This window comes from Beta vulgaris, chromosome 5 (genome assembly GCF_026745355.1).
Source record: "Beta vulgaris subsp. vulgaris cultivar EL10 chromosome 5, EL10.2, whole genome shotgun sequence".
In the NCBI taxonomy this organism is placed as follows: Eukaryota; Viridiplantae; Streptophyta; class Magnoliopsida; order Caryophyllales; family Amaranthaceae; genus Beta; species Beta vulgaris.
This window is the reverse complement of record NC_079206.1, coordinates 48,736,833-48,752,074: the sequence shown is the minus strand read 5'-3', so window position 1 is coordinate 48,752,074 and position 15,242 is coordinate 48,736,833. Positions and strand designations below refer to the sequence as shown.

Sequence of the window (15,242 nt, the reverse complement as noted above, 5' to 3'; positions counted from 1 at the left end):
TGATCCTTGCTCTTTAACGGCTGAATTTATGCCTCATTACACTCCTTCCTTATTTAGCTGAACCGTTACCACTTAATGCTCTGCTCCAATCTCGCGTCCAACGTTGCATCTTCAAGTCATAGTTACTTCGTCATCATGTCAGATGGCATCATGTCATCGGGTCATCACGTCATTGCGTCAATGTTATCCTGTCAAAAAATTCAGCCATAACAGTTTGCCCCCAATTGTTGAATCAGGGTAACACAAAGACCCATGAGACAATTGTTAAGAAAAATCAATAAATCAAATGAAATTCTCTCTAAGTCATTAAGATATCAAAAATCACAAGAGGAATCTCGCTTTTGTCAATTAGAGAACAAATTCCTCAAAGAAACATAAGGAAAGAAAATCCTTTTAGGCAGTTATATTTGGTAACCCAATAGTCGCAAAACACAAAAGGTGGTTTTGTATTTTTAATTATCCGTTTTAATTATAACCGTTGGCACATTGTCATCATTGCTCTTGATGACATAAATAACTTGGGCGGTTTAAGGGTTCTAACTTCTATTCCAACTTCATCAAATCTTTCTCTCTCCTTAAGCAAGATAGTTTCCTTAACTTCCATTATTCCCTCCGCCGGAAAATCGATCACTGACACCAGGTAATTTCGCACTTTCCGTTCGTCATTTCCTTTAATTCGTGCTATTTTTCCTTTCTTCTTCCACTGTTCTCATGGCGCCTATCAGACGTAGCATTAGGACTTTCGTAAAAAATCAAGAAAAATCGAGAGGGAAAGAGAAAGCTGTAGAACAAAGGGTAGAGAATGAAGATGAACTGTCAACGATGTCAGAAGAGGATCTACTAAGGTTTTTAGACTTAGGGAATTTGCCCGAAAGTACTGTGATTAGGAACGCTGAGTTTGATGAACCACCAGAATTATGTCCCCCCAAATGGGTGGTGCTCTATGAGTTCCCTTTCAAAATAGGTCTAAAACTTCCCTTCACCCCCTTAGCAAGGGACCTGATGCAGATTTACCAGATCAGTCCTAGGCAAATTATGCCCCAGGTCTGGCGGATTCTGAGCGTCATCGACAGGGTGACGGCGTCGTGGGAAGACGCCTTCACCCTCCACGACCTACTATTACACTATGAAATTAGGGTCAAGGCCAAAAATAGAATAGCCCTACATGCAAAGGCGAGGTTAGAACCTCTGGTCGGGGGAGTCCAGTCGAATGACACAGGTTGGAAAAACAGGTTTGTGTTTGTGAAGAGGTCGTCGCTAGGGGAAGCTGGGACGTCTTTGGTTGGCGGCTGGAATACCGAAGGTGTGTTTATTTTCAGTCTTTTTAAGTTTATGTCATGTCGTTAACACTACTCTTACATCGTTTCTACTGCAGGTCTTAACCCAAAACTGCTGTCGCATCACGACAAATCTTAGAGTCTCTGTGACAAATTTCTGAAGGTACCAAAGGAAGACAGACAGTTCAGAAGGATTCTATATGCTTCTCAAGACAGTTGTTCATCTATGGCATCTGGTTAGTCTATCTATTCTTTCTGATTTTTTATTTTTGAGTAGGACTTTCTAAGAGAGGGTTTCGTGTTACTGACTCAAACACTACTGGACAGGTTCATCACAGTCGCGCCATAGGGGAAGTTTGGATGGGCAAGCGCTAGCTGAGATGCTGCACAAACGTAAGAGGGAGTCCTCTACTGACGCGGCGTCCTTGTCGTCAGCGTCGACAAAGAAGGACACAACGGTCGTCGTCCAGTTGGACGATGAGCATGACGTCGCGTCTAAAACGCGCAAAACTGACTTCCTGGCCCCTCCAGACAAGAGCGGTCCTTCCTACACTGTGACCGTCCCTAACGACTTCATGTCGTTGGAGAGGTCCATGAGGCTGACAGGTTCCTTTTCCCCTGCGCAATGTAAAGGATCAAGGACCATACTCTTCCCCGTATGATGTCAGATGGGCTAAAACTCGTATTCAAGGTATAGGCACTTGTTTTTCTTTTGAGACACTATGCTTATCATGACAATAACTTACGACTCTTTAAGTGACGTGCATCATGTCTTTTCTATGCAGTCTTCTCAACATCTCCTAATGGCTAAGAGGGAGATTTCATCTCTGCTGAAGGATCATCTGTCCATGAAGCAGAGAGTGGAGAAGACTGAATTGGACGCGAAGTCCAAAGGCGCTGAGGTGGAGTCTTGCAAGAAGGCCATGGAGGATACGGGAAAAGCCCTAATGAAGAATGGGGAGGAGCTGGAAGAGATTAGGCAGAGGGCGACTAAGCTGGAGGAATCTTCGCATTAGGAAATCGCGACGCTCCAGGCGAGCGTTGACACACAGAAGAATGAGCTGGATGTGCTCGAGGCTGAAGTGACGACCAGGGTCAGGGCTAAGCTGATGCACCAATTCCTAATGAAAAGACGGTGTCGTGGACGCCACAGAAGGACATTGACCTATTCCTCAAGTACATGGGGTCCATAAAGGATCTGATGGACGAGGAAGGCCTGGCTGCGACGGCGGACTCTTCATCAAAAGTTGATGAGAACACCCCGTCCTGTGCCGGGTTCATAGCGTCAGACGTGCCGCCTGACCCTGAAACTGAGAAGGAAGACCCAGCCACTATCTTGCCAGCTGTTGCGTCAGAGAAGGAGGAAGCTGAAGACGCCCCTAACGTTTAATTTTTAAGCACTCTATATCATGCCCATGTCACTTAAACTTTTAATCAAACTCTGTTCTAGGTCACTCGAAGGAGTGACTGTTTGTATTGTACTTTTGGGTCACCTATGGGGGTGACCATAACTTTTTATCGTTTGAACTTTTGGGTCGCCTCCATTACTTTGCTGCTTTTGAACTTTAACAATGTTAATCTTTTGTCCTTACTTTGTGTCGTATGCATGTGTCTCAGTCGTTATTCTAACGTTTCTAGAGGATAGTCAGGCGCTTAGTAAGCCATCTTTGGTCGTTCAGACACAATGTTTGGACTAAATGACTTTAGAATACACATAGGAAATGCATAGATACTTACGTGTGTCTCTCAGAGAGAAAGATGAAATATCGTAAGCAGTTATAGCTTTAAAATGACTGTGCCCCTGTCGTAGCGTTAGCTGAAGCAATAGTGGACCAAAAGACTTTATATGGTAGTAAAATGCAAATCTGCCTGATGTCTTGTAAAAAATCGTCGGAACGTTAACGAGATGGACGGGAACAGCGTCCCTGAAATTCAACAATACCCAGTGAGAGAACACTATGGTCGCTAGCAGCTAGCGACACAGATATAATAGCATTATCACCTATATCTTTCTTTTTCTTTTTTTATTTTTATTTTTATTTTTTTTTTACAACGAATGGGAAAACAAAATTTTTTACTTAGCTTAAAAGAAGTATCGTTTGAGGTGTGTGGTATTCCAGCTACGTGGCACAGAGCTTCCATCACGTCGGACCAGTTGGTAGGCGCCGTTGCCTACCACCTTACTAATTTGATATGGTCCTTCCCACTTCTGTCCTAGCTTACCAGCGTTAGCCTCTTGTGTGTTCTGAAATACTTTCCTTAGGACCCAATCACCTTCGACGAAGGACTTGGCTTGGACGTTTTTATTAAAGCTCCTTGCGACTATTTGCTGCTGGGCCGCCATGCGTACCAATGCTGCGTCGCACAACTCTTCAATGGTATCTAGGTCGTTTACCAGTTCATCGCGGTTCTGTCGCTCCGTCGTTAGACTACATCTCGCAGTTGGGATGCTCACTTCTGAAGGCAGGACAGCCTCGCAACCATATACTAGTGAGAACGGTGTTTGTCCAGTCGCAGTGCGCGGTGTCGTGCGATTAGCCCATAAGATGGAAGGCAACACCTCCGCCCATTTACCCTTTTTGGTTGTGAATCGCTTCTTCAAAGAGTCAATGATCGTCTTGCTATTGGACTCAACTTGTCCATTGGCTTGCGGGTATCTGGTGTTGACGTTAACAACATTATGCTCCATTCATCGCAGAAATGTCTTGTCTCGTTGCTAATGAATTGCGACCCATTGTCGCATACTATCTCGGACAGAACACCAAACCTGCAAACAATGTTAGTATATATAAAAGAAATCACTTCCTTGTCGCGTACCTGTTGAAAAGAACCTGCTTCAATCCACTTAGAAAAGTAGTCAGTTAGTGCCAGCATAAAGACCTTCTGGCCTGGGGTTGGGGGTAACTTACCCCTATGTCCATGCCCAATTTCATGAAAGGCTAGGGTGTTAGAGTAGGATGCAAAACTTCACAAGGTTTATGCGTCATACCTGCATGTCGTTGACAGCTATCGCACTTGGCGACATACCTTATTGTGTCTTTCTTCATTGTTGGCCAATAGTATCACATGCGCAACACTCTGTTGGATAAACTGCGTCCTGCTGAGTGATTTCCACAAGTGCCTTCATGCATGTCCTTCAAGACTTGCCCCCACTGATCCTTTTCCAAACAACGCAGGTTGGGTCCTGCGGCAGATTTTTTGAACAGTACTCCTTGAATGAGTATGTATCGCGACGCTTTGAACCGAATTCTGTGTGCTTCTGCCTTACCTGTTGGGAGTTCGTCGTTAGCAAGAAAATCATAAAGCGGTTTTGTCCAACTGACACTTACCTCCTCGGCGTCAGGGTCGCTCTCAGATGCGGGGTTACCGATGTTACTGATGACCTCATGGTTGTCTTGGAGCCGTTCGACCGTTTTCGTGACAGCGTCCCCAACGCTCCTAGCGATAGCAGGATTCGCCGAATGAAGTATAGGGACGGACGTAAACGAAATGTCCCTTAAATAAGATCTAATATTGGCCAATGCATCCGCTTGCGTATTCTGGTCCCTTGGTATCTGTAAAATGTCAAATGAATTAAACACTTTACTTTTACGCTGAGCTATTTCTAAGTGCATGGCCATTTTAGAGTCTTTTGCCGCGAATTCGCCCTTGACTTGGCTGACTATCAGTAGTGAATCGCTGAAGACTTTCAATGCTTTTGCTCCCATATCTTCGGCTAGTGCCATTCCTGCTATGAGCGCCTCGTATTCGGCTTCGTTATTCACCACTCTGAATTCACTGCAAATGGCTCGTACTATCTTGCCCCCTTGTGGCAACTTTAGCACAATGCCAAGACCTGCACCACGAAAATTAGACGATCCATCAACAAACAGTATCTAAGAGTCGTCGTTTACTTGATTAATCTTTGCGACTTCGTCGTCCGCAAGCTTTTCCAACTCTGGGCTAAAGTCTGACACAAAATCTGCCAAAGCTTGTGACTTGATAGCTGTTCTTGGATGAAACTGGATGTCGTACACACTGAGTGCTATTGCCCACTTGCTCATGCGTCCTGTCAATTCTAGGTGTCGCAAGACAGACTTGATAGGATAGTTAGTCATAACGATAACAATATGTGTTTCAAAAGAGTGCCTAAGCTTTTTAACAGCTACGACTATGGCTAAAATGAGCTTTTCTAATGAAGAATACCTAGTCTCCGCGTCTAGCAGAGACTTACTGACATACTAGATTGGTAGCTGCTGGCTTTCTGCTTCCCACGTCAGGACAACACTGACGGACACATTGCTTACCGCGAGATAAAGCTGCAACGTCTCTCCGATATTCGGCTTCGACAGCAATGGCGGCGACGCTAAGTAGCTTTTAAGTATTTGCAGCGCGTCTTCGTATCGCTGCGACCAGTCGAAGCCCTTATTCTTTCTTAGAACGTCATAAAATAGATGGCATTTTTCAGACAACTCGGATATGAAACAATTCAGCGCGGCCTACACGACCGGTTAACTTTTGCACCTTCTTGACGCTTTGTGGAGATTGAATGTTAATGATGGCTTTTATTTGATCCGGACTTGCTTCAATTCCTCGTTGCGTAACGACGTACCCTAAGAACTTTCCTGCAGACACTCCAAATGTGCACTTCGTGGGATTAATTTCATGCCATACCTTCGCACGACATCAAAAGCCTCCGACAGATGCTGGATGTGATCGTCTGCTCGCTTGGATTTGACGAGCATATCGTCTATGTATACTTCCATGGTGTCGCCTAGTTGGTCTTTAAACATTTGGTTAACCATCGCTGATATGTGGCACTGCATTTTTCAAACAAAAGGCATGACCTTATAACAATATATACCTTTATCAGTGACAAACGCGGTCTTTTCCTGATCGTCCGAATGCATCAATATTTGGTTATACCCGGAATATGAGTCCATGAACGTTAAAAGCTATTGTGACCTGCCGTCGCGTCTACCATTGCATCTATATGAGGGAGAGGGAATGGATCCTTGGGACACGCTTTGTTCAAATCTGTGAAGTTGATGCAGACTCTCCACTTCCCGTTCTTTTTGCTGACCACCACGACATTGGCTAACCAATCTGATTTACCTAACGAATCTTTCCGTGTCGATCAGCTTTTGAACCTCTATTGATGACTGATTCCTTTCGGTGCGAATTTGCGTCTTTTCAGTTTTACGGCTTGTGAGCGGGTCGATGTTGAGCTCATGCGTGATACGTCAGGACTGATTCCTGTCATATCCTCGGGACCAAGCAAAACAATCTTGGTTAGCTTTCAAAAAATCACCTAACTGACCTCGTATTTCTTGCGACAACGTCGCTCCGATTCGAACGACACGATCGGGGATGGATGGATCGAGCATCACTTCATCCACGTCCTGCTCCCTGGGCGGTCGGCGCTGATCCATCCTTTAATTGCTAGATGGACGCTTTTGGGGGTTCGAGCGACGAACTATAGCATTCTCTTGCAGATTTATGCTCGCCCTTTATTTCCTGGACGCCCCACCAGCGACTGTTGATAAGTTGAGGGGACGACCTTCATCTTGTGTATCCATGGAGTGTCGAGAATGATGTTATACGCGGACGGGCAATCGACAATGTTGAATCTGGTTGGCAGGTTGACGCCTTTGGCTAGCGTTGGCAATGTGATCTCTCCGACAGTATGTTGAGCCTCTCCACTGAACCCTACCAAAACAGTAGATTTTTTAGTAATATCTTTATCGCACAAACCCATACCTTCGAGGGCGCTTTTGAATGTGATGTTGGCTGAGCTGCCCCCATCGACTAACACCCGCTTCAACAAGCAATTACTGACAGTCAGGGATATGACTAGTCCATCGTGATGCTCCACGTCGCAGACGTCATCGTCATCAAAGGTTATTGCCATTGCTTCGAGCTTGCGTTCTTCAGCTGACCTGCAAGATTTAAAAACGGCGGACGAGGGAGTACCCTCTCTTGCTAGCCTTTTGGCTGCGGAATACGTTAGTCCACATACATCAGACCCACCAGAAATAACGTTGATTACCTTTACGTGCGTGAGCGACACAGGAGGGTCGGACTGCGCGGTATTCCTACCGAAGGACGCTTTACCTTTATCGCTCAAGAGGTCTTTAAGGTGCCCCTTATTAAGCATGAACGCGACCTCTCGTCGCAACGCAATGCACTCCTCCGTCTTATGGCCATAGTTATGATGGAACTGACACCACTTTGTTTGATCTTTTTGCGATTCCGGTCGGTCGCTCTTTTTTGGCTAACGAACGGGTGCTCCGATTTTGGACAAAGCATTCACGATGCCTCCGACATCGACGGAAAATCCGTAAGAGTCTAGATCGGGGAAGGTCGACGTCTCCATCCTTTCGTCATTACCTGCATTTTCGACAACGTCAATAACATTATTCTTCTTGGGGACGAAAGCCTTCCGGTCAACAGGGGTCTCTGGTGCACGTCGGGTTGATATGGTGTTGAGGATGGCATCATCTTCCTTCAATCTCATCTGCGCTAATGCTCGCGACTTGACTTCCTCGAACGTCTGGCACGGGTACTTCGTCAAATGGTTGTATAGCTTTGATCGCAAGATTAATCCTTTCCTGAAACATTCAATAGCAGTCTTAGTATCAAGATCTAATGCTAATCATTTCTTTATTAAAGTGATTATAATAATCGCGAACAGATTCTTTATGTCCTTGAACAACGCCATATAAGTCGCTCGTCTGCTTTTCCAGGCTACGACTGCCTTCGAACTTCTCATAGAACTTATTGACTAGGGTGGAAAAATTGCCAATGCTCCCTGGTTTGAGGGATCCGAGCCATTTGAGAGCGGGACCGGTGAGCGTGGCTCCGAAAGACTTGCACATGCAGGCTTCTACCAAATGTCATGTAAAGCAGCCACATTTAATTGTTTGCTTGGGGGATTGGTGGTTAGAGTGATCTGAATAGTTGAACTTGAATTTTGCCTACTTGAATGATTTTGAGCTTTTAAACTATTTTTGATCTCTGTTTTCATATCTAAAGGGGTGAAGCAATTGTATTCCTGTTCATCTCATGCTTTGCTCACGATAAGCAAAGGTTTAGCTTGGGAGAATTTGATGTTACGATTTTATATCTAGTTTTCCCCCCTTCTTTTTAGTTGAAATGTATGTTAATGGTGCTCTTATGAGCTCTTTTATACTAATATTGTCCATCTAGTTATGATTTTCTGTTTTATGATTCTTTACAGGTTTTAGGGAATTATTTCCCTATTTTCTGGTATTCTTGATGCCGCAGTGGATAAGAGGAGTTAGCAGGCGCGGTGTACAAGTTCCCGAGGCTCGGGGGTGCTTAAAGCCTTAGGGTATGAAGAGAACTGAAGACTTGGCGACAAGTGCCAAGAAAACGATATTTGGAGGGTCATCCGATCTTATCGGGCGATCTTTATTCCAAATCCCACTTTTGTCTCGGGCACGATCAGGCGCTGCTCTTTCCGTCACAATTTGCTGAGGGCCAGCAATCGGGTGTGTCCGTCCGGTCTCATCGGGGGCCTTCTTATGCTAAACCTTTGAAGATTAGTGTTGTTGAAGACCCGCTGGATAGGATCGGACGGGTGTCACAGAAGCCTAAATTCGAACTTTTTATTTCCAAATTAGTTCGTTTTTAGGAGTTAGTATAAATAGCTTAGTGAATTATTTAGCAAGGGACCTTTTTCCTAATTTTATCTTTTATTTCATTAGTTTTCCTAAAAACTAGTTTTCTGTCTTGAGACCTAATTAGCATACTTTAAAGATTGTTCAATTTTAATTCAAGTTCTTCCCTTTTCCTTTAAATTGGTAATTTATTCTTCCATTGTTCTTTGTTGCTTTCATGTATTTGTGTCTTTACTATTCTTAATTGCTTCAAAGTATGAATATATAAATAGTTATTACTTTTGTTACTTTTGCCATGAGTGAGTATTATTTCCAGTGCTTAGTTAGGGAAGCAATGGTTATACATTTAATTTCTTTTAGTATTTAGGTTGCGATAAGAGCAATTCTAGTGTGATTCATTTTCATCTGCGATTTATGTTATGAATTGTAATCTGGCTAATATTTGTTTGTGTTGATCAAGATTCTACTTTTAGAGGCATAGAACACTTTGGTGAGTCTGATTATGTGAAGTGGCCATACTGCATTTGTTGACTTGAGAGTGTTAAGACCCAACCATAGGATTAACACCTGCTCTAATTGCTCGACTCTATATCTAAGTATTATTAGTTGCTGACTCTCTTTAATTGGTATAAGCATGGTGGACCGATCGATTGCCTTAGGTTTCTAATTATTTGACAAATATCCATTCCTTGTAATCTAGTTTAGTTATTAATCATTCAATAATTTTTTCTCTTGGAAGTAGTTAAGTAATTGAACATCAATCTATAGAACTTCTCTCGCTATGGATCGACCCATATTTGCTAAGTATCTGCTAACAGCAGAGACCGTGGACTTGTGGTACTATTTAAAAACCCATCATAAGTGCATCCGATATTAATCTTATGAAAATTTGGTCACTTACAATTTTCGTGATAGGTGATTTAGTCAATTACAACCTTCCGCGAATAATTGTAATTTAAGACCCAAAAGCCAACTTATGGTATTTATATTTGATACCTTGTCTCGTCTCCCGATGGGTGAGACCATCAAATGAAGTACAAATCTATTTTCACAAGCTTTTTTTTTTTTTTTTTACTTTTTTTCATTAAGTACAAATTAATTGAACCAAAGCATGCCCAGAAAAGCTTATCAATAAAGCACAAATGGTCCAAAAAGTGTACAGTTCACTACTTTTTCTCCAAAACATATAACGAGATCACTTATTCAAAAAGTTGAGGGTGTCAATTCTTTTAAAAACGTTAAATAAAGTGTAGATTCATTTAGAATACAAATGGTACTCCGCCGACATTGTATATCAATTGGTGCACCCTTGCCACCTATTGTCACTCTTTTACTCTATGCCACTTTATTTAGAAACAAATTATTGAAATTCTTATCATGGAGTTAATTTTGTAATTTATGGAAGCTTTGAGATATGAGGGGGGTGATATTGACAACATAATAAAAATGATCCTATCATTCCATCCGTCCACCATTGCATGCCAGACGCATATACGGACGAGCTCAAATATAAACACAAGTTTATAATTTGATGATGGGTCCTCTCACTCCCTATATATACACCCCAATCCATTCTTACTGCTTCCTCAGATTAGAATTTTCAGGTGTTTCTTTCTGATAGACTCAACACAAGTTTCTGTCACCCCCAATAAACCTTGGAAAACAAAGCAAGAGAGGGAGCTAAGTTTAATAGTAGAGAACTAAAAAAAAAAAGAGAGAAGGAAATCCCCAAATACAAAAAAGAGAGAAATTCATATTACCCAATATTCAAGCCATGTTTACCATCCACCACCCATGGGTTTTTGCCTTTGGCCTACTAGGTATATACTATCCTTTATTTTTTAAACATTAAGTTTTAGCTCATTAAGCAATATAAGTGTCTCTATCTTTATAAACATATAAAGAAAACCGTTTTATTAATTCAATTACCATAGTTTTAGATGAGAAAAAACAATCAGTTTTTCCTAAAGTAACGAAAAATCTCGTTTCTACAAGAGTGAAAAGTGTAGTTCCTTCTTTTTTTCTATTCATTTCGCATTGGTCTATCTATCTCTTGGTACACTTGGATAGATGTAACAAGTGCATGTTTCTCTTCCATCATTCATATTAATTTTCTTAATCATGCATGCTTTTGGTTGGGGTGTTACAAGTTTCAGGGCAAGTGGGCAACAGTGCATGTTATTGCGTTATCAACGTAAGAAGGCGCGCTATTTCTATATCAAAGATGGCAATTTACGTTGTCTGATCCTCATTGATGTAACCTGTAGTATATTATAGTTTTAAAAGGAAACCGCTATTAAAAACAAACAATCTTGTTATATCTTTCCTAGCAACTGATATAACAAATAGATCTTTTATTGAGGTGTACCAAAAATTTAATTCAACAACATTCACAAAGTATTCTAAAAGGTTATTGAAATGATCTTCATGTATATATAAATGGCCGAAACTATGTATATTAATATTTTTTTCTTCTTACATAAAATTTCCTTCTAAATTGAACAGAATTCACCTGAAAATATTGTCATTCTTTATTAACCCACCTCATGATAATATTATTACTTAAGTTTGATCAATCAATTAAGCTTTGGATCACAAGGACTAATCATTTTTGTCACCTTGTGTGATCCTATTATGTTGCAGGCAACGTCATCTCTTTCATGGTGTTTCTTGCACCACTGTAAGTATTATTTTATCATTATAGTATTCCTGTTCATTAATTCTTTTCACTTAGACGTTTACTTTGTCCCTTTTCATATGCATGAAATATAGTTAATCCTAGAATTTATATTGTTATTATAAGATAACACCACTAAGTAGAGACTGTATATTCTAATCATACTTTTAATGATAGTGCTAAAGTTGATTTGATTAAATTTATCAATCGATATTACAGGCCAACTTTTATACGGGTGTACAAGAAAAAATCAACAGAAGGATTCCAATCAGTACCCTATGTCGTAGCAATCTTCAGTGCCATGTTATGGATCTACTATGCATTGTTGAAGGGCAATTCTGTCCTTCTAATCACCATCAATGTTGCTGGAGTTATTATTGAGACCATTTACGTTGCCATATACATTACCTATGCACCAAGGCAAGCAAGGGTACGTATGATAGGTTATTGACATATCATCAAGACATCAACGTACCATTATTTACTGTACCAAGAAAAGAGGTGTATTTGATAAATATAGACTAAACTATGGATCATCGAAGGTGATAATAAAGTAACTGTACTCAAACTAAGAAAAGGAAAAGACTGAAAGTCTGAATTACATACATAATGCTATTTGTTCGGCACTTCCAAAACTTAATATTTCAACTTGAAGTCACTACCTTTAGTTCTATTAACATGATTTGATTTTTGATCTATGTTTGTCAGTTTTTCTAATGAAATATTATATATATTATCATATATAAATTATCATTCCATGCATCTGCAAGTAATATATATTCAACACAGTAACATAATAAAAGTGGCTGGGCTAGTCAATTTTTCAAATAAAAGTTAAGATTTTTCTATTATTATAGTTACTATTTATTTATTATTGTTATTGTTGTTGTTGTTAATGCTTATAATTATACAAATAAATTGTTTACTCTCTAAAAAACGCTAAAAAACCTAGTATTTGGGAAACATTTTGATTGTTATCATACTGCATTCACGTGGCATTCACAAGTGTTAGCAATTTTAAAAACATTATCGGTGGTATATTTTATAAGCGGATCTACAGGGGTACAAGGGGTATTATATCTCCATTATTTCTGGAAAATAATAAAAACAAAATAATATGGTAAGGCTTGTCATGCTGGCAGCAGAAAGAAAAAGAAAGATACATGAATTCATGAAAAGATCTTGAGTTCGAAATCCCACAAAGTTTTTTTTTTGCTTTTAATTATTAACTCAGGTTTAATTTATCTTCAAGACTTCTACAGTTCTACTATATACTATTCCCTATGAGCCTATGGCTATTAGTCTGCAACTAAAAATTTAGAAGTAATAAAATTTATAAGTAAGATTACTCTGCAACCACAAATTCATAAGCCCACAAAGATCAAAGCTTCAAAATAATATCTTTATCTCTATTATTTTCCCTCAAATTTTCCTCGTTTATATACTTAAACAATTGTTTTTAAAGTGAACAACTTATTTTTAAAGTCGTGGTTATTTAAATTGAAATATTGAACGATTAAATAGCTAGCAATCATATCTAAGTTCTTACTCAAACTTATGAAGACAAAAATATTGACAAAGCTTTATTTTTTAAAAAAATTAACAAATCTAACTACTAACATATTCATATACCTATGAGTAAATTCCTAGGTATGTCAGTGGACTACATTCGGCTTAATTTCACCTCATAACCTTATGTGATTACTCGTTTTTGCAGATATCGACACTGAAGCTACTTTTGTTCATGAATTTTTGCGGGTTTTGTACAATTGTCCTCTTCTGCCATTACTTAGTTAAAGCGGAAAATCGACTTCAAGTTTTCGGATGGATATGCGTCGCGTTCTCTATTAGTGTATTTGCTGCACCTTTGAGTGTAATGGTAAGTGAATCATTATACCTAACCAAAGCTAAAAAAATCTCCAAACAAACATTTTTGTTAACTCTTCACTCTCGAATTAAACCTTTAGCACTTCACTTATCAAATATCAATTTGTTTTTTTTACAGAGGACAGTAATAAGCACAAAGAGCGTGGAATACATGCCAATTAACTTGTCCATAAGTCTCACATTAACCGCTACTATATGGTTTTTGTATGGATTTGTCCAGAAAGATCTTTACATCACAGTAAGTCCAATTTTATACATATAAAACCATAATTTGCATTATATTTATGTTTTTGAGATAAAGATTAAGCGTCCCTTCTCTCAAGGGAAAGGCCAAAACCATATGTTTTAATTTGCGTTATATGCTTATTGATATATGCTAGATTTCGGGTCAATTCCCTTAATCGGAGTGTGTTCATTGATCATTAATATATATAGGTTTACAATAAATCATATCCGAAATACAATCGGACTATGCAAAGTATATCTAATACAAAAATATTAAAGATAATATTTTCATATTCTATCAATATATACTTGATTACTACCAAGGATGTTTTGGCCTAATGATTAAGACTAGGTGCTGTGAACGATAGGGCACACATTCGAATCCCCCTTCCCCTTCTTTGTTTGTACTGCCTTCGTGGTTCATATGGATCAATATATATATATACTAGATTACTTAATTACTATATTATTAATCATACTTATTTGTTCATATTTTGCAAAAAAAAAAAATGGCAGCTTCCAAATGTTGTGGGGTTCATGTTTGGTGTGGCACAAATGGGATTATATTCAATATACAGGAAATATGACATAAAAGCTAAAAAAGAGAAGCTACCAGAAGTTGCAAGTCCAGTGAAGCAAGAAACAGTCGAGATAGATACAATAAATTCCAGTCCTAACAAAACAGAATCTGAGGATTATATTCCTCCACATGAGAAAACTCCAGAAATTGAGGTTGTAGTTACTGGAAACAAAGATGATGATATTGATGATGAGCAACTGGGTAATAAAGACCACCAAGAATATTTATATGGGCCGCCACAAGGCCCATCAAAATGCAACGTGGATGTCGACAAGGTTGTTGGTGGGCCAGCACCCGGCCCAACTTCTGTTCAATTGGTTCAGTGTGCCGTTTGAAGTAGGGCATTTGATATTAGTTTCTAAGCTTTTGGGTTTGTTACCCATTTTGTTCTTACCCCTTAACGCCCAATCCCTTCAGAATAAGGGCATTGGAAAAAAAAATTAGATTTGGGTTAGATATGTAAATTTGGGAAGGCCTTTTGTGGGGTCGACTCTGATGAATGAAGGGCATCAGGAGTTTGATTAGAGGATCATATCATTATATCCCACCGCTTCTCTTGTATGTTTGTTCCTGATCTTCTGAAAATCCCTCAAAGGTTCCTTTAATTATTATTGTAGTATGTCTCTTTTTCCTCAATTAATGGAATTTTGTTTTAATTTGGCTCTTTTTCGAAAAGCTTGTCCAAATGTTTGGTTAAGATGTTCTATTTCCTTTTTCCCCTTTTGTATGCTATTGAAGTATTTCAAAAGTTTCAAATTTCAATACGCATTTCAATTATTGGCAAGCTTTTTATCATTTAAATACGTAATTTTATCACTTATAGTTACTTTAAAAATATTTTTAAATACTATTTGTAAGTATTTAAATACTTAAAAAACGTAGATACGTACTTTCATAATTTTATTCTTCATTTCTTTTAATACCAAGTAATAGTTATATGCCTAAAATGTCACTGCACGCGTAGCGTGCAAAAA

At 39.4% G+C, this 15,242-nt stretch overlaps 1 protein-coding gene across 1 annotated transcript; it reads left to right on the top strand.

Annotated features, from left to right (window-relative positions):
* The first annotated feature begins 10,404 nt into the window (after positions 1–10,404).
* LOC104893854 (bidirectional sugar transporter N3) lies at positions 10,405–14,933 on the top strand. Its single transcript, XM_010679986.4, has 6 exons — positions 10,405–10,719; positions 11,543–11,579; positions 11,796–12,006; positions 13,294–13,455; positions 13,582–13,701; positions 14,205–14,933. The coding sequence occupies exons 1-6, from the start codon at positions 10,674–10,676 to the stop codon at positions 14,601–14,603; spliced, it is 975 nt and encodes a 324-aa protein (XP_010678288.1). The 5' UTR covers positions 10,405–10,673; the 3' UTR covers positions 14,604–14,933.
* The last annotated feature ends 309 nt before the right edge of the window (positions 14,934–15,242 follow it).

Coding starts and splice junctions, on each gene's coding strand:
- LOC104893854 (XM_010679986.4), top strand. CDS start 10,674: ATGTTTACCATCCACCACCCATGGGTTTTTGCCTTTGGCCTACTAG. Junction 10,720..11,542: donor TTTTGCCTTTGGCCTACTAG/GTATATACTATC, acceptor ATTATGTTGCAG/GCAACGTCATCTCTTTCATG. Junction 13,702..14,204: donor AGAAAGATCTTTACATCACA/GTAAGTCCAATT, acceptor AAAAAATGGCAG/CTTCCAAATGTTGTGGGGTT.